This window comes from Stegostoma tigrinum, chromosome 20 (assembly GCF_030684315.1).
Source record: "Stegostoma tigrinum isolate sSteTig4 chromosome 20, sSteTig4.hap1, whole genome shotgun sequence".
Classification (NCBI taxonomy): domain Eukaryota; kingdom Metazoa; phylum Chordata; class Chondrichthyes; order Orectolobiformes; family Stegostomatidae; genus Stegostoma; species Stegostoma tigrinum.
The window spans coordinates 57,921,415-57,941,603 of NC_081373.1; the positions used below are offsets into that span (position 1 = coordinate 57,921,415).

Here is a 20,189-nt window from a genome sequence, read left to right on the forward strand (position 1 = left end):
GCAACGAGGCCAGGCCCATCCTTCGCAACACCGGGGACAGGTAGAACCTCAGTAAGTAGTGACATTTGGTGTTTGCGTACTGAGGATCTACACACAGCTTGATGCAGCCGCACACAAAGGTAGCCATCAGGGCGAGGGTGGCGTTCGGTACGTCCTTTCCCCTGTTTTCCAGGTCTTTGTACATGGTGTCCCTGCGGACCCGGTCCATCCTCAACACCCAAGTGAAGTGGAAGATGGCCCGGGTGACCGCAGCGGCGCAGGTCCAGGGAATAGGCCAGGCCTGCGCCACATACAACAGTACCGAAAGCCCCTTGCACCTGACAACCAGGTTCTTACCCGCGATGGAGAGGAACCAGAGCGTCCACCTGCCCAGTTTCTGCGTCAATGTGGCGATACGCTCCTCCCAAGTCTTAGTGCACGCCCCAGCTCCACCAAACCAAACACCCAGCACCTTCAGGTAGTCTGTCCTGACGGTGAAGGGGATGAAGGAGCGGTCGTCCCAGTTCCCGAAGAACATGACCTCGCTCTTACCCCTATTGATTTTGGCACCCGAGGCCAGTTCAAACTGGCCGCAGATGTCCAATAGTCTACTCACCGACCGACGATCGGCGCAGAAGACGGCGACATCGTCCATGTACAGGGAGGTCTTGACCTGAAGGCCTCCGCTGCCTGGGATAGTCACGCCCTTCAGGCTCACGTCCTTCCTGATGGAGGCGGCGAAGGGCTCCACACAGCACACGAACAAGGCAGGAGAGAGTGGGCAGCCCTGCCTGACTCCAGATCTAACAGGAAAGCTGTCTGATTCCCACCCGTTGATCGAGACTGCTCTAATGATGTTGGCGTAGAGCAGCCGGATCCAATTGTGGATGCCCTCCCCGAACACTAATTTGGAGAGGACGTCCCTCATGTAAGCATGAGAGACCCTGTCGAAGGCCTTCTCCTGGTCCAGGCTGACCCGCCTGTCCTGTACGTAGGCGATCGTATCCCTGATGAGCACGAGGCTCTCAGCGATCTTCCTGCCCGGCACAGCACAGGTTTGGTCAGGGTGAATCACAGACTCCAGGACAGACCTGACCCGGTTGGCTATGACCTTGGCCAGGATTTTGTCGTCCACGTTCAAAAGTGAAATGGGATGCCAATTCTTAATTTCTTCCCTCTCCCCCTTCCTCTTGTAAATGAGGGTGATGATGCCCTTCCTCATGGACTTACACATTTCCCCTGCCCGAAGCGCACTATCGTACACCTCCAGCAGGTCCTGGCCGACCAGACCCCACAGAGCGGAATACAGCTCGACCGGTAAGCCGTCGCTTCCGGGAGTCCTATTCCTCTGCACGGACTTGAGGGCTCTGGCCAGCTCGTCCAGGGATATCGGCCGGCCCAGCCACTCCCTCGTGCCATCGAAGACCTCCGTGATAGACGACAGGAACGACTCGGAGGCCGTGCTGTCCGTGGGCTTCGTGTCGTACTGTCCAGCATAGAAGGATCTGCTGATCCTCAAAATGTCGGGCCGAGACGACATCACCAAACCGTCGTCCTCCTTCAGCCGGCTAAGCACAGAGCTCTCTTTGTGCACCTTCCGAAAGAAGAAACGCGAGCACGTCTCGTCCTGCTCCACGGAGCGGACCCTGGACCGGAAGACTATCCGGGAGGCCTCCGCGGCGAAGAGCGAGGCTTGCTGGCCCCTCACCTCGCGGAGGTCCTCCGTGACATCGACCCCCATCAACTGCAGAAGGAGCAGGTTTTGCACCCTTTTCTGGAGTCGCGACAGCTTTCCCCGCCTCTCTCTTGCCTTCTGAACACCCTTGAGGACAAAGAACCTCTTGATGTTCACCTTCACCGTCTCCCACCAGTCGCCTGGAGAATCAAAGAGGGGTTTCACAGTTCTCCAATCGGCATACTCCCTCTTAAGCTCCTCGACGTTCTCTGGGGTCAACAGAGTCGTGTTGAGCTTCCACGTCCCCTTGCCGGCCGGCTGGTCGTCCTGTAAGTGACAGTCGGCCAGCAGGAGGCAGTGGTCAGACAAGAACACCGGCTCGACGCCGGTGGACCTGACCGAGAACGCCCGTGACACAAACAGGAAGTCTATCCTGGAGCGAATAGACCCGTCTGGCCGCGACCAGGAGTACCTCTGCTGCGCTCCGTCTGCAGGGGTGCTGAAGACGTCGAGCAGCTTGGCGTCCTTCACCGTGCCCATCAGGATCTGGACGTGACGTCCAGTTGACTCCCCCCACCCGCTGTCCCCACGCCGGATCTTCCATCTGCATCGATGATGCAGTTGAAGTCTCCGCCTAGGATGACCGGCCTGGACGTAGCCAGCAGGGGTGGAAGCCGCTGCAGGACGGCCAACCGCTCACTCCGTACCACTGGGGCGTACACGTTGATCAGCCTCAGGGGAGTGTTCCTATAGGTGATGTCAGCCACTAGGAGGTGCCCCCCCACCACCTCCTGAACTTGAGAGATGGTGAAGTCGCGCCCCCGCAGCAGAATAGCCAGGCCCAAGGAGCGACAGTCGTTACCCCCGACCAGATCGAAGGTCCATAGGTCCAGGCGCCAGACCATTTCCCGTACCTGCCGAGGTGCGGTATCCCGCACACCTGCAGAAACAGGAGGTCCGCCTTGATGGTGGTCAGGTAGGCCAAAGTGGACACACATCTCGCGGTTGACTTGACGCTGCACACATTAATGCTCGCAACTCGTACCCCCATTGTGGGCAGTGACTGCAGTACCCCCCCCAAGTCCAAGGTCCAGCCCCTCCATCTGTCCCTTCATGCCCATTGCCCGGGCTAACTGCTGGATGGTCTCCGGGCTCAGGAAACCGTCATTGCTGCCTTCTGGGTGGCATCCCCCCGTCAGGGGTGCGGAGGCAGGATGGTCCGGCTCCGGGTCAGGCTGGGGACACGCTGTTTCCTCCTTCCCGCCTGGAATTTCTGGGGGGCCCTCCAGTGCTCCAGCGGCACTTGACTGGGTGTCGGAGGGAGCCTCAGGACGCCTCCCGTCACCTGGAAGCGGGGTGCTGCTTTCCTTCCCCCTTGAGATCTTTAACTTCTGCTTTGGGTGGGCCCTCTCTGAATCCTCCTCGTCAGAGGAGCTCTTATAGCCCCCCTGTAGCTGCCTCTTCCCGCCTGATGGTTGCGGTTCCTGGGCCCGTCGACGCGCCTTCCTCCTCGCTTTCCGGACTGTTGTCCACTCCCCTGGGTCGCCTGTTGCCGCCTCCATTGGCTCCGGGTTGTCAGGGGAGATCGGAGCCTGCAGGGGTGCTTTGCTGGCCTCAGGCCCATCCTGCAGCGCTGGGCCCTCCTGCACGGCCTGGCCCTCGTGCACATTAGTGGGGTCCTTGCTGGGCCCTGGTGCCTTCCTCTTCTCTGGGGGGGCTGGCCCCGCATTTCCCCTGCCGGCGACCTGGGCGTGGGTGGTACCCCGCCGCGGGCATGCCCTATAGAAGTGGCCCGCTTCCCCGCAAAGGTTGCAGCTTTTCTCTCGTGGGCAATCCTTTGCAAGGTGTCCCTCCTCCGTGTCGGCCGCCACGTGACCTGACCTCCCACAGGCATGGCAGACTTTAGGTTGCCCTGCATAGGTCAGGTAGCCCCTGCTCCCGCCGATCGCGACGCTGGATGGTGGGTGTGCGACATTCCCGTCTGCGCCCATCCTCAGCGTCACCTTGACCTGCCTCTTACTGGTCCAGATGCCAAAGGGGTCCATGATGTCAGTTAGGTCCCCTTCCACCTTCACGTACCTTCCAAGGAAGGTCAGGACATCAACCGCTGGCACATTTGGGTTGTACATGTGTTCAGTCACCATACGGCTCCTCTGCGCTGGCATCACAAACAGCGGGGCAGCGGTCAATACAGAGAGGGGGCCCTCACCTCCTTTCTCCTTGAAAACCTCCAGGAAGCGCTCGCAAAGCTTGGCACTCCTGAAGGTCACATCGTAAAAACCTCCTCCGGGGAAATCCTGCAGGCAGTAAATGTCCGCAGCAGCGAACCCGCAACAGTCTAACAGGACCCTCTTCACGAAGAAGGTGCGGTCCACAGGTGCACCTTCATCCACCTTCTTTACGGAAATACGGATGGTGTTCCGGACCCCCTGACCTGGGGCACGAGCACTTGCCGCAGCCATCGTTGCAGGTTGGGTGCTCCCCTGAACCAGTGTTAGGCCGAAGCCAGCATTAAGATCCACCGGTTGCAAGGGTGCACAGCCAACCCGACGTCCTCCTTTCACCTCCAAGACAGCACTCTCCTCCTCTCGGTCCACAAGAGAGTGGGTCTTTATTTTGTTCCAGATGTAAGCTGGTTCACTGAGCTTGAAGGTTAGACTAAACACTCTAAAGTTGGCACAGGTTCCAAAAAAGATTTAATGCATGCTCAGAGAAAAACTTACAGAAGTGAGTTGCGGTGACTGGTGCTCATCCGTAGGATTTATACCAAAACCAGATGGTACCCAATGGTAATGTATGGAGTATTGCAAAGTCAATGCAGTTGCAAAGTCTGATTCATATCCTATTCCACATTTGGAAGACTGTATTCAGAAGGTGCAACAAGCAACTTCTGAGTTGGACTTACTCAGAGGATACTGCCAGGTGCCTTTCTGTGAAATTTCAGCTTTCCTGACACTGAATGGATTACATCAATTTTTCATTTGATATGAAAAATTGCCAGCCATATTTCAAAGACAAATAAAGTAATTTCAGGATTATCCAATTGTGTGGTGATTTTTAGTCACACATGGAAGGAACATTTGCAGCATCTATCAGAATTGTTCAATTGAATTCAGCAGGCGAGCTTGATGATAAACCTGACTGAGTGAGTTTGCAAAAGCCCAAGGCATGTTTCTGGTCAACGTTATTGGACATGGACAGATGGGATAGTCTGTGGGATGTGAAAGCAAACCTTAGTGGGGAGTTTCCCATACCATTGACAAAGGGTGCAGTAGTAGTTCCTAAGATTAAGTGGAATTTAGTTGAAGTTCATACTGAATTTAGCTCCACTGACTGACGTTGTGAAGAAATACAGAAAATGTCAATAGATGGCAGACTGTCACAAGGCATTTGATAGCCTGAAAGCTGTTTCAACCACTGCTGCAGTACTAACCATACCTAATACACCAGGCCTTTCAAGATCGTGAACAATGCGGGTGACTTGGGTGTTGGTCTGGTCTCTTACAAGAAAATGACAGGAAGATAGAAAGATCTCTTCCAGAAAAGTGAATTATCATCAACAGAAATATCCATGGCAGGATGAGAACATAATTGCTGACACATTGTCGTGGCTTTGATGAAGAAGGTCAGAGGCATTCGGTGGCATAAATAAATGAATTGAAATAGACTGTAGTAGTGAATGTTTACATGCTTAGACTTAATATAATGTATATGTACTGTCGTGGACCAATACTGTTAGGCTAAGGGCTTTTTAAAAATGAAACCATCTTTGTATATTGATGATTCATTTTTTTTAAAACGGGGAGCTGTGATGATGCTATGGCTTTAAGAGGTTCTTTTGTCCTTTTCGTTTTTTTTAAAGGGAGGTTGAATGAAAAGTGTCCAGTTGTGTGGAAGAAAGCAAAAAGCTTGTGAGGCGTTTGGGTTTTTTATTATGTTGTAACAAATGGGGCAGTCTGGCTGTGTGTGACCAGCTCTCACAGACCAAGCTTTCTAGTTTTTTTTAAGTTTTAGCTTTAAGCAGTCTTGAAGAAGCAGAAACTATCTTCTCCCTTTTTTGGTTACAACTGGGAGGTGGGCTTTCTCTCTGCTGCTAGGTTACCGATGAGACAAATCTATTAGATTAGATTCGATTCCCTACAGTACGGAAACAGGCCCTTCGGCCCAACAAGTCCACACCGTCCCTTGGAGCATCCCACCCAGACCCATCCCCCTATAACCCTGAACACTATGGGCAATTTTAGCATGGTCAATCCACCTAGCCTGCACATCTGTGGACTGTGGGAGGAAACCGGAGCACCTGGAGGAAACCCATGCAGACACAGGGAGAATGTGCAAACTCCGCACAGACAGTTACCCGAGGCTGGAATTGAGCCTGGGTCCCTGGCGCTGTGAGGCTGCAGTGCTAACGACTGAGCCACCATGCTGCCTCTATTTTTCTGAATTTGCCGGTTTTACCAAGAGCAGTGTTTGTGGGATGTTACTATATTGGAACAGTTAATTAACTAAGTTACTGTATCGATCTGGTTCAGTTTTCCAATAGATTTGTATTTCTAAGTTCTTTTCTGTTTTGTTTGTATTTTGGCTACCATATTTAAATAAACTCTGGTTTTGCTTAATGTAAATTAGCTTAAATCGGTCACATTGCGTTTGGAATAATGCACTTTACATTTGCCTTAAAAAAAGGAGTTGGGTCTAGGCTACCTTCTTAAAATATTTTGAGGGGTCTGGTCTGGTCCATAACACAGTTTAGGATACAGTCAGTATGGACGGATTGGACCAAAGGTTCTGTTTCCATGTTGTATGACTCTGTAATCATTTTCTCAGCTTGCTCTGCCATTCTGTCACCACCTAGAGGTTGTTTTGTGCAGAATTCTCAGTCCTATTTTAGATTTCCAGTCTTCATTCTTCTAGCCAAGTTTATCAATTCACATCTTTCAGCATGAAACTATTACACTTGCATACTCAGGACTAGTCCATTTTCTTTTGAAGATTATCACTATCTTCCTCAAATTTCACAACATTTCTAAGTTTTGAGTCACCTGCAAGTCTTGAGATTGTGCCCTGTATCCCCATTCTAGATCATTGATGTAGATTAAGAAATGCAGAAGTCCTTCCCCAGTCTTAAAAACAAGTTTTTTCCATTACTCTGTTTTCTGTCACTTAGCCAACATTGTAACAATATTTCTATTGTCCTTTTTATTCTTTGACCTCTAATTTTTTTTTGATCAACTATTGTTTGGTTCTTTATCAAGTGCCTTTTGAAAGTCCATTGACACTATATCAACTGCATTAACTTGTTCAAATCTCTGTTACATGATCAAAAATTCAAGCAAGTTAGTTAAACATAATTTGTCCACAACAAATCTACATTGGCTTTCATTAATTAACTCATACTTATTCAAATGACAGTTGATTTTATCCTGAATCTCACTTTATAAAGTATCCCCCATCACCAAGGCCAAACTGACTGTTCTGTAGTTGTTGGGGCTTGTCTTCACATCCCTTTTTGAATAAGGGATCACATTTACAATTCTCCATCCCTGTGGCACCGTCCCTGTATCTCAGGCAGATTAGAGGATTAGTGCTAGTGCGTGCTCAATTTCCACCTGATCAGGTGCACCAAGCATCCTCAGACGCATCTCATCTGGTCTGGATGTTTTAACAGTTTAAGACCAGACAGCATTTATAATCTTTGTCATTGTATTTTAGCTCAGTGAGTATTTCAATTACCTCCTCTTTCACCATGTTCTTGGACATCAGTTTCTTCCTTTGAAACTTTCTTTACAATTTCTGCAGATGGTATCTAAGCCAATTAATTATTTTACCTTGGACTATGCCTTGCCTTTTTCCAAAGACAACTTAAACTTTTAACACTATGATCATATTCTTCTTTTACAAATGCTTAGTCAATATCCTTTCAAAAGGATTTTCCACAATCTTTTCCTCAGTCAGGACCTCATTGTGAAATATTCCCTGTTATAATGACTGTCTATGCCCATGTCCTCTGTGTGCCACTTCTTACTTTTCACAAACCAAACAGGAGCTCTTTTGCAGTGGTAAGTCCATACCTCTCAGCCAGGAGGTTCAGGTTCAAATCCCATCTCTCCTGAAATGTGCAATACCATTTCTGAACAGGTTGATTAGTGAAATAACTCCACAGAGACTGGTATCCTGTCACCAGGTAACCCTTTATTTACACTTGGGAGAGTTCTTGACAGTGATCCAGCTTCCTCAGAGCCAGCTCTCAGAGTGAACAGCATCTCTGACACTCCTGTTTATATCATCAGCTAGGGCTCCCTGATTGAATCAGATTAACAGCCCCAATCAGAGAACTCACATTCTATGATGTCCACCTGGCTGATCTTGTTACAATCACTACAATTAGAATATATCTAACCAATCAAACTAACTTAGAATTTTCAACATCTTTCTGGAAATCCTTGGTAAATACTACTTGCATCTATCTTTCACCCATAAAATGCAAACTCATATTTTGAAAGATTACTTTTTAAAAAAAGTTTTTATGTGTTTTAATTTTTTGCACAAGCATCTCTTTTACTAACACGGAAAATACTTAGTTTTTCCAAATAAAACTAATATTAAAAGAAGAGATAAGCATAATGGATATATTACAGGACCTGTAATCAGCCAATCTGAAATTTAAATTCTATTCATCGGATAAACTTTGAAATAAAAAGCTAGAATCCAAAATGGTGATCACGTAACTTGTGGATTGCCATAAAAATCCAGACACATGATAAAGTGGTGCATTCTTTACTGTCCTTAAGTGGCTCACCGAGCTGATCACATGTACCCAAAGCACTAACAAGGGTATATAAGGATGGAAAATAAATGCTGACATTGCTAGTAGTACATAACCAGGAACTAACTAAAAAAAGTCAGTAAATGGGAGCAATTCAAAGGCCATTAGTAAAAAAGATTTTGTTTCATAAACAAAAACAGGAATTGTTGGAAAATTTTAGCAGGTTCAGGAGCGTCTGTGGAGACAAATTGGAATTAATGTTTTGGGTCCAGTGGCCCTTCTTCAGAACTGGTTCTAAGAAGGGTCACTGGACCCTGAAGTATTAACTCTGATTTCTCTTTGCAGTTTTACCAGTCCTGCTGAGGTTTTCTCACAGTTTCTGTTTTTGTTTCAGATTTCCAGCATCGGTACTTTTGTCCTGATTTCATAATAGCTGTGCAATTCCTAACTCATTTACCATTTACAACCCCCAGAAGCTATATATTTATGTGTCATTTTACATTGCTGAGTCAGTTAGCACAGCCTCCAATCAAACATTCATTACTGGGGTGAGCTGCAGTAAAGGATGCTGAGATAAAACACCATTCTGCCCAGTAGTGTTCAAAGTTCCATAATTCTGCATCAAACTCCGTCGCCTCAAGCTGTCCAGAATGATCGAATTGTTTGAAGCCAAACTGACTCGGGTCCTGGAAAAGAAGTTCACATTTAGGATTGTTCATTTCTGTAGTTTTTTTAACTTAAGCAACTTTATGAAATCATAAGGGCTTTTAGCCTATCGGGTTGCTCCAGTTCTTTGAAAAAAACTAATTAGTCTCACATCTGCTGCTCTTAAGCCCTGACATTTGGGCTTCTCACTTTTAATACCTTTGGATAAACATTTTTAATCCAATTTTCTTCCGAAAGTTATGGTTGAAGCTGCTTCCATCATCCTTTTAGGCCAATGCATTTCAGGAATAAAAAGCTAGAATCAGCAATGGTGACTATCTAATTACTAGTTTAGCGTTAAAAACTTACTATGATCCGTTTGTACTGGTCCACAAAGCTCCTCACTTCACTCTGGTACACACGACAATAAATCAATCTGATTCACTAACGTCCTTTTGGGAAGGAAATCTATCATTTATACCCCTTCTTGAATATATGCAATATGCAATATTGCTGATCAGCAATATGGCTGACTCTTGATTACCTCTGAAATGGCTTAGTAAGACATTTGGTTATAAAGAAGATAGCTCAGCATCACCTGAAGGACAATTAGAATGGTCAATATATGAAGCCTTGGCAAAGAACTTAAAAAAATTCTTCATCTTCACAGTCCCCTGACTTGTGTCGCAATTTTGTTTTTGAAATTGGTCTTAAATTTGTGGACTTCAACCACAAATTCTTCTGTCAGTGGAGACAGATTCTCCCGATCTGCAAATGAACATATAAATTAGGAGAAAGGCTGTTCAGCCACTTAAGCAACAGAGACTAATCTTATTGTGGCCTCAATTCCATTTTGCTGTCTACCCATAATACCCTTTGACTCTTTGGTCAATCAAGAAACTACCTAAAAGAGGGTTTTAAATAATCAATCATTCAGGTTCCAGTGGTCTCTGGGGAAGAGAATTTCAGAACTTTTCACAGAACACCCTTTAAGAGAAATAATTCTTATCTCTGCCTATGATTTATCAGGGATATTGCAAATTGTTCAGAAGAAAAGCTGATTTTTCCTTTAGTTTTTAAAAATACCTTTGTGGGACTTTTAAAACTGCTCTCACAGATCACATGACTTACATGTTAGCTGATGTGCTGCGTGCCTCCAGCAGTGGACTACAGGGGGATATAGTGAGACAGACCACCGTCGTAGAATTTCTCAGCTGTTACTGTGTAGATGGATTGAAACAAAGAGAGCTCGAAGTCCTAGTCTCCGAGCCTGACTCTCTAAAAAAGAGGCATCTCTAAACTCTAATGTCTGAAGATATTGCTAAAGTAACTTTAGATTTGGCCACGGGAGTGAAAACTTTTTGTCAATATGACTAGCTCAATAATTATCAACCCATTAGCCATTGACAACCAGCATCATGTAATTGAAACTCCTTTAGAATTTTGTCAAACTTTATTTACATGTTCTGAATTCTTGAAGGAGTTTGCTTTTAACTCCTGTACAGAGAACAGCAGCAGACCTCGAAGCTAACAGCATGCCTGTTTAAACTAGCATTCAAGTTAAGAATTAAACCATCTCAGAAACCTGCTTTGGAAGGTTCAGTTGGAAACACAAACGGATCCTTCATATGAACTGCTTTACCACCAATCTTGACAGAATTTTAAAACTCCGAACTGGGTGAATATTTCAGTGCGTTTGTATACATGCCTTCTTGTGTATGTATATGCTTCTGTGTGCCTGTATGTTGTGTGCGCCTGTACATATTCATATGTTGTGTCTCCGTGCATAAATATGTCTGTGCCTCGGAGTGCACGCTGTCTGTGTCTTTATGTGCATGCACAGGCTGAGCCTTGTGCTTGTTATGTTTTTGTGTGCACATGATGTGCATATCTGTGCGCATTTTGTGACGGGGCATACATTGTGTCATTGTGTGCATGTATGTTGTGTCTGTTTACACAATAAGATTTGTGTTTGTGCACACCAATCTGAGTGTACATCCATTTTGAGAATGTGTGTGTTGTATGTGTATTTTTGGGAGTGCGTGTGATCACAGGGGATGGATAACACTCACTCTGAGACTGTACATGAGAAATAAATAAAATCCTGCACATCACTTTAAAATTAATTTCTACAAACAAAGATTTTGGAAAACCCATCCTCGTCTTTTGAAAAATTGCCAATATGTTTTTGAAGAGAGGGATGGAGAATAAAGGAGCTGTCTCTCTCTCTCTCTTCCCCCTCTAATTTTTAAACTGTTCTAGTCTTTCCCACATCCTTTGTCCATCAAACTTGTTAAATCTTTGAAGAATTGTATATGCTTTTCTAAGATTACCTGTTATTCTCTAAGCCCCAATGAAAACAGGCCCAGCCTGTCCAACGTTGGCTAACAAGATAACCCCTTTATCCTCAGAATCAGATGAATGAACCTTCTCTAAATTGCTTCTAGCAAAATGTCCCAACTCTTATATTCCATACCTCTTGCTATAAACAGCAACATTCCATTTCTTCCAATAATCACTCAGTGTGCTGGCTAACTTTGTGGTTCATTCACCAGTACAAAATGATTCCTCTGAACCACAGAATTTTGCATTATCTCAATTTAAGTATTATGCTGGTCTTTTGTTCTCCCTGACAAAGAGGATATGTTCACATTTTCCCACATATGCACCAGCTACGAACATTTGCCCAGTCGCATAAGCTGTCTAAATCCACTTGTTGAATTAAGTGTTCACAATTATAGATTCTTCCTGCCTTTGTGTCATCAGAAACCATAATATTGCATTCAGTCCCTTCATCCAAGTCAGTGATGCAGATTGTAAGTAGTTGAGGCCCCAGCACCGATCACAGCAGCACTCCACTAGTTACAGCTTATCACTCTCAAAACACCGATCCTTATTCTCTGCTTTCTGTTAGCCATTCAATCCTGATTCATGCTAGTAAGATTTCCCTGATGCCACAAGCCCTTAGTTTGTGCAGTAACCTTTGACATGGCACAATATCAAATGCCTTTTGGAAATTCATGTCGAGCATATTTACAGATACTCACTCATCCACATTACGTGTTACTTCCTCAAAGAACTCAAACTAATCAAATACAATTTCCATTTCACAAAACTTAAACTTTACTTAATTGCATTGAGATTTTCTAAATGCTATAACCTCCCTAATAATATCCCCATGATAAACTGGTCCGTAGTTTTCAGCTTGCTGCCTCACTGCTTACTTAAATAGAGAAGTCACAAGGGTATAGGCCCGAAACGTCAGCTTTTCTGCTCGGCCTGCTGTGATCATCCAGCTCTACACTTTGTTATCTCAGATTCTCCAGCATCTGCAGTTCCTATTATCTCTTCCTCCCTTTTATATCTTGATTTACAAGGATATCTGTTTTAACTGAGGTTTTCAATCTGTGACCCAGCAAAATGCTGCACCCAGTAGAACCCTTCGGTTCATAGAATCCCTACAGTGTGGAAACAGGCCAATCGGCCCAACAAGTCCACACCACCCCTCCGAACAGCATCCCATCCTGACCTATCCCTCTACACTTTCTCTGCAACCCTGCCTTTCCTATGGCTAATCTACCTAACTTACACACCCCTGGACACCATGAGCAATCCACCTAACCCACATGTTTTGGACTGTGCAAGGAAACCAGAACATCCGGCAGAAACCCACACAGACACCAAGAGAATGCGCAAACTCCACACAAACAGTTGCCCGAGGCTGGAACCGAGCCGAGGTCCCTGGCACTGTGAGGTGACAGTGCTAACCACTGAGCCACCATGTCACCCTGTTTCTTGAACACTCACCTTGGTGAATCAATACCACTATCTCCAGTAATGCTGTGGTTTTCCAGCAACTCCAGATGAGTGTTGTCATCTTGGCTGCTCTGTGATAATGCAGTACTGTGGATGTGGTGATGAAATTGGTTGTGGTCCAAATTTCTCATCAGTTGAGTTTTCATTCTGGGATGCCCAGCCCAGAGGCCCTGACCGGCTGGGTTTCTGGTGCCTTCATTACTAGATGTACAAAGGGTCTCTGGAGAAGAGTTAGCAACGGTCAAGTTGGAAAAATCAAATATACTGCTGATGAGGTCCCTGCACCCACTTGGAGGCTCCTCTTTCTCCAGGTGTTCATATGGCAGAGGTAACATTGGCTGGTATCTGCAAAACGGACTGTGAGGCTCCTTCCCACAGCATGGCGTCGACTGTCCCATACTGCTGTCACTTGCTCCTTTTAACCAGCTCTCCACCTGCTGTTCAGCAAATTCACTTTCTGCAGTTTGCTCCTCCTGCAGCAACATCTTGGATAAAACCCAGCTTTCACTGGACAACTCACTTGGCACACCTTCACTCCCAGGTTCATCAGCATAGTCGAGACCAGGCAGGTGTATGGACAGCTCTGTATCGTCAAGGTAAAGTGAACTGCAGGCATCATCCTCCTCCAGCTCTCTCTGATACAAGGTCTGATCTTCATCAGTGAAGACCTCACCCTCGTCAGTCTCTGGTTGGCTGGCTGTTTCACCCTCAGACTGGTGTGCTTGCTCTAGGGACACAAGTTGTGCATCAGACAGATGAGAAAGGCTTGAGAGCCTCTCCATACTCGCACACTTCACTGTTGTAGAGGTGGTGGGATTCTGACCCTGCTTGGAAATTCGATCACACAAGGCTTGAGGGACAGAACTATCTTCATACTCATAGCTAACCTCTGGCATTGTTACATTGCTAAATTCCTGTGTCTCCTGCTCTTGGTGATAGCAGGCAAGGATGAAATTTGAAGTGTGTATATTTTGAGGGGGAGCAGGTGTTTGGTTTTTGTTCAGACAGTCGTGGGATTCACAGCCAATAGGGATAGTGTAACATGAGAGAACCTGGTTTCTACACTCTATCCTAACATCATGACTTCGTAGTTGCTGCTCATTATCTTCCTCTGCTGGCCTGAAATGGACAGCAGTGTTGGGTTGGCACTTCTCCGGAGCACTCTCTCTTCCTAAGACAGCGTCCTGTGCCCTGGCAAAAGAGTCCACAGACTGTGACCTTAGCCTCACCCTTGGGTTGTTGATTGTGGATTTTTGAGTGTGATGGCATTTGCTCTTGGTGAAAGAACCATCGATTCTTTTCTGGTGAGAGTGTTTGGTTGGGGTTCTACTCCTGCAAGCCTGGGTTGGCGGCTCCTCATGAAGCATTTGCTCTCCTTCACTCCTGCGCTTGTCCAGTTTCTTCACATTTGGACCATTCCTAGTCTTGGGCAGATCATTGGTTGGTTGCAGTGATCCCTTAGGCTTCAGTCTTTTCTTCTCCCTTCTGGACCTCACTCTACGTTGCTGTGGTTGCAATTTAGCTGCTGTCTTTTGTGGGTTTTCTTTAGAATGACGCCTCTGCTTGCCAATCAGCTGGTCCAGTGAGTCACTGCTGTGACATTGAGCAATGTTCTCTCTGCTCAGTTTCTTCATCAGCAGAGTGTGCCTGACCAGGTTCTCCACAGTCAGTCCGGGATTGATGCGTTTGATGAGTTGGTGCTCCACGTCTCGTGGAATGTTCCCCACACTGTTCTCATCACGTACCGGCCACTCCTCTGGGGGAAACTGGGCTGAAAAAGTCCCGTATACTCTCTTGGGGATCTCTTTTTTTTTCTTGCGCCAGAACAGGCTGAGGCTGAGCTTTCGGATGGGATTTCCCTTCTCTTTGGCCCTACAAGGCCCAATCACTGTAGAAGTGGCCCTGTGCTGGACTGCTGGCTTGTTCTCCTTGCAGCTGCGCTGGTCTGGGCTACTCTTACAGAACTGCGACTCAGCCTGTTGCTCCTCCTCTGGCTGGCTGAAGCAGCGACAGGACTTGCAGTGGGAGACTCCATTGAGAAGTGCCTTGTCCTTCCTCAATGGTTTCTGACTGCTTTCTACACTCACCAGGTATGTAATACGATCAAGTGAGGCAGTGTTCTCCTCACATAGCATCCAGGGCTGTCTCTGTTTCCCTGTGCTGCCTGTAATGAAGTAGGTGTGTGGAGTGACAATGAAATAGCCTTCTCCAGTGTGATAAATCTTCCTGTCCTGAATCAGGGAGCCCAAGGCACTGTGCACTATCTCTTGAGAGGGTGTTGCTATACCTACAATATCAAAATCAAAATTTTACATCAGTTGGCATGAAGAAGAAACGAACAAGAGCAGAAATTGCTGGAGAAACTTAGCAGGTCTGGCAGGATCTGGAGAGAGAAAAGAGAGTTTATGTTAAGAGTCCTGTGACGCTTCATCTGATGATCTTTATCAATGAACTGATGGAAAGAGGTGAGTGCGTAGGCAGAAGTGGGGCCCAGAGAGATAATGACATTTAGGGAGAAATGGACAGATAATTGTATGCTCAGGAGAAAGAAAAGCTGAGTATGCGGACCATAAAGAGGTGAAAATGTGTTCACTTGCTGAAAGCAACTCATCTCAGGTACATGCATGTTTATGGAGGGATATGGACCAAATGCAGGCAAATGGGACTAGATTAATTGTGAAAACTGGACAGCATGGACAAATTCTGCCACGGGGCCTGTTTCCATGTTGTAAATCTCTCTAACTTTATGTTGTGTCAGGACCTGGTGTGGATGTGTGTGTGGGTGTGGGTAAAGGACCGAGAAGGTGGTGGTCAGGTTCTCAAATTATTGAACTCATTGCCGAGTCCTGGAAATGAGGTGCTCCTCATCCTGTTTGCAATGAGCTTTAATGGAGCGTTGCAGCTGGTCTGAGACGGAAATGTGGCCAGGTTACACAGTGGTATGTTGAAGTGGCAGGCAACAGGAATTTGCCTATTGCCTTCCTGTTGCCTGCTATCTTGGTTTATGTGCTCAACCATCAAATCGAAGAATGCCTTTCAATCTATAAACAGTGTGTCGATATTGCTGGAATCAAATGATCTGTGATAATATAACTTTCTGTCTTGTGATGTGGATTTCTGATCTTTGGAATTTTGTTTATCCGATTGATATTAGTTAGTAGGAGTTGTGTACAGACCACTAAACAGTAGGTGTGAGGTTGGAGATGGCATTAAACGGGAAATTAGAGATGTGTGCACTAAGGGTACAGCATTATTATGGGTATCTTCGATATGCGTATTGATTGGTCTAACCAAGCTGGCAGCAATATGATGGAGTAGGATTTCCTGGAATGTACGATGGATGGTTTACTCATCCAATATGTTGAGGAATCATCTAGAGAACAGGCCATCCTAGACTGGATATAGTATAATAAAAAAAGATTAATTAGCAACCTTGTGGTATGAGATCCTTTGGGGAAGAGTGGCCATAATGTGGTGGAATACTTCATTAAGGTGGAGACTGACACAGTTAAATCTGAGACTAGGATCCTGAATTTGACGAAAGCTAACTTTGATGGTGTGAGACATGAATTGACTTGGATAAGCTTGTCAAGGATACTTAAGCAGTAGGTGGTGGATAGGCAATGGCAAACATTCGAAGAACACATGGATCAACTTCAACAACTGCACATCCCTGTCTGGCACAACAGTAAAACAAGGAAGGTGGCTAACAAGGGAAATTAGTGATCATGTTAAAACCAAAGAGGAGGTATATAAATTGGTCAGAAAAAGCAGCAAACCGGAGGACTGGGAGAAACTTAAAATTCAGCGGAGGAGGACAAAGGGTTTAATTCGGAAAGGGAAAATAGAATACATGAGTAAACTTGCAGAAAATATAAAAACTGACTACAGAAGATTCTATAGATATGTGAAGAAAAAAAGGCTGAGGACAAATGTAGGTCCCCATATCGTTAGAATCATAATGGACGACAAACAGATGGCAGACCAGGTGAACAAATATTTTGGATTTGTCTTCACAATGAAGGCTACAAATAGCCTTCTGGAAGTGTTAGAGAACAGAGGGTCAAGCATGAAGGAGGAACAGAAAGAAATCCTTATTAGTCTGGAAATGGTATTGGGGAAATTAATGGGATTAAAACTTGCTAAGTCCCTGAGGGCCTGATGCTCTCCATCCTACAGTATTTCAGGAAGTGGCCCTAGAAATTATGGAAGCATTGGTGATCATTTTCCAGCATTCTATAGACTCTAGAAGAGTTCAAATAGACTGAAGGCTAGCTAATGTAACCCCACTTTTTAAAAAAATGGACGGAGAGAGAAAACTGGCAATTATAGGCCCGTTAACCTGACATTGGTGGTGGGGAAATTGCTAGAGTCAATTATTAAGGACGTAATAACTGAACATTTGGAAAGCAGTGACAGGATCAGTCCAAGTCATCATGGGTTCACCAAAGGGTAATCATGCTTGACAAATTTTCTGGAATTTTTTGAGATGTAGCCAGTAGATTGGACAAGGGTGAATCAATGGATGTTGTGTATCTGATCTTTCAAAAGTCTTTTGACAAGGTCCCATAGAGGAGATTAGTAAGCAAAATTAAGGCTTGTGGTATTGGAGGTAATGTACTGACGTAGACAGAGAACTGGTTGGCAGACAGGAAGCAGAGAATTGAAATAAATGGATCCTTTTCTGAGTGGCAGGCAGTGACAAGTGGGGTACTGCAGTGTTCAGTGTTAGGACCTCAGCTGTTCACAATAAATATTAATGATTTGAACAAAGGAATTGAATACAATATCTCCAGATTTGCAGATGATACAAAATTGGGTGGCAGTGTGTGCTTTGAGGAGGATGCTAAGATGCTGCAGATGACTTGGCCAGACTGACTGAGTGGGCAAATATCAGTAAATGCAATATAATGTGGACAAATGTGAGGTTATCCACTTTTGTAGTAAAAAGAGGAAGGCAGATTATTATCTGAATGGTGGCAGTTTAGGAAAAGGTGATGTAAAAAAGGACCTGGCCATCATGGTGGAACAGTCATTGAAGGTTGGCATGCAGGTACAGCAGGTGGTGAGGAAAGCTAAATGGAATGCTACCCTTCATAGTGAGAGGACTTGAGTACAGGAGTAGGATGCCTTGCTGTAGTTAAATAGGGCCTTGGCGAGGTCACAACTTGAGGAGTGTGTGCAGTTTTGCTCTCCTAGTCTGAGTAAGGACATTCTTGCTGTTGAGGGAGCCTCGCGAAGGCTCACCAGACTGATTGCCGTGATGGCAGAACGGACATATGAAGAAAGACTGGATTAAATGGGCTGTACTCACTGGAATTTAGAATAATGAGAAGGGATTTCATAGAAATATACAAAATCCTGATGGGATTGGACAGGCTAGATGAGGAAAGAATGTTCCCAATATTGGGTAAGTCCAGAATTAGGGGTCACAGTCTAAGAATAAGGGGTAAGCCATTCAGGACTGAAATGAGGAAGGATTTTTTTTACCAAGGCAGTCATGAACCTTTGGAATTCTCTACCACAGAAAGCTGTTTGTCAAGAGGGAGTTGGATGTGGTCCTTGCAGTTAAAGGGATCAAGGGGTATGGAGAGAAATCAGGAGTGAGATACTGAAATTGCATAATCACTCATGATCATGTTGAATGGTGGTGCAGGGTTGAAGGGCCGAATAGCCTACCCTTGAACCTATTTTCTATGTTTCTATGTTATTTTCCCACCCATATGTTAAACTGTCTTTTGTGCTTCTTAGTTGTGGTTTATATACATTTGGGGTTTTTGAACTGGTGTAGTTTAAGATGCATAGCAGTACAGTAGAAGTCTTTTCTTCTCACTACTCTTGCTAAAGTTAAGTGTGCTACAATAAGTAGTGTTATTTTTCAGTTAATGATTTGAGCTGACATGATATGCTTTGGGCCGGAGTAGCAGTCAATTGGACAAATTGGTCATTTTGGTGTCAGAGATTTACAGTACAATACAGTACTGCCGCATGGCGGCTCAGTGGTTAGCACTGTTGCATTACAGAAAAAGGGGTCTGGGTTTGATTCCACCCTCAGGTGACTGACTGTGTGTAGTTTGCATATTCTCCCCATGTCTGTGTGAGTTTCCTCTGGGGGCTCTGGTTTATTCCCACAGTCCAAAGATGTGCAGGCTAGGTGGATTGGCCATGATAAATTGCCTGTAGTGTTCAGGGATGTGCAGATTAGGTGGGCGATGGGGAGATGGGTCTGGGTTGGATGTCAGAGGGTCAGTGTGGACTTGTTGGGCAGAAGGGCCTGTTTTCACACTGTAGGGATTCTACGATGATGATAAAACAGCAATATCCGGTATTTTATGCTACAAATAATCTATGATCTCTTTGTCCATTGCATTCATGCCGGTCAAAAACAACCACCTAACTATTATAGTCAGTGTGTACAGCATGATAACAGAGCCTTTAGACCAACTCTTTCCACCCACTTGGGCTCATTGGATCTTATTTATTTATACATTGGTGTGACTGCTTATAGAACACTGAGGCATGACTATCAGCACACTCTACCCTGTTAAGCTTTGATAGCCATTTATTGTCTCACGTCAGCAATGAGGGTGCATCATATTGTTGTCACCATCTGGGGAAGCACAGAGCTTGTATTTGGGAGTTGCAGCTAAGGTTTATGAGACTGAATTCAAGAGCGTGTTTTCATCAGATGAGGTGAAAGTGGCCTCAGTTTGGTACATTGTGTACACCACACAGGCAATCCATTTGACTAAAGAATAAATACGGCTGGCCTCTACAGAGCGCAGGAAGGAAAGATATTTCCCTGGCTGGTGAAACATTGCCTCTCTCTTAATCTGCAAATATGTGATCGAGTTGTGAAGGACCTCCTTACAGGTGAGTTGGGGGTGAAGTGTTTGCAACTGTATTGCCAATAGGCTGGTGGATGAGGCTCAATGAAAGTCTGTTGTGTCCAATGGCAATCTCCAGGATTGTACAGAGAATGAAGTAATAAGACAAAAAGTCACATCAGCCAAATCATAGGAGAACTGTGGAACATGTTCCAGTGACCATTTAGCCTAATCTAGTTCCTCTTCGTTATCTCCATGTGTCCCCTTGTTGCCTTTCAAAGTTCTCAACAACATATAGTTGACATATTGCATGGTGGCATGACAGTAATTAAGCTGAGGTGAGACAAGCATTGTGCAATTGAGTTTGCTCAAGGCAAGGTCTACACAAATCAGTTTTCCCTCCACAATCCCAAGGCCTCAGGAAAACAATGTTGTACATATTTTGTTGCCTGGATTTGAGGTTGAAGTGCGTAGGGAATTT

At 45.4% G+C, this 20,189-nt stretch overlaps 1 protein-coding gene across 1 annotated transcript in view; it reads right to left on the bottom strand.

Annotated features, from left to right (window-relative positions):
- Window positions 1-7,849: 7,849 nt before the first annotated feature.
- The window catches only part of stox1 (storkhead box 1), a 58,408-nt gene continuing 46,068 nt past the window's right edge, over window positions 7,850-20,189 (bottom strand). The window contains exons 3-4 of the mRNA XM_048551467.2: window positions 12,873-15,168; window positions 7,850-9,106 (exon numbers count right to left, since the gene is read on the bottom strand). Coding sequence (XP_048407424.2) covers window positions 8,950-9,106; window positions 12,873-15,168 — 2,453 coding nt within the window. The 3' untranslated portion in view covers window positions 7,850-8,949. The remainder of the gene's footprint in view (window positions 9,107-12,872; window positions 15,169-20,189) is intronic.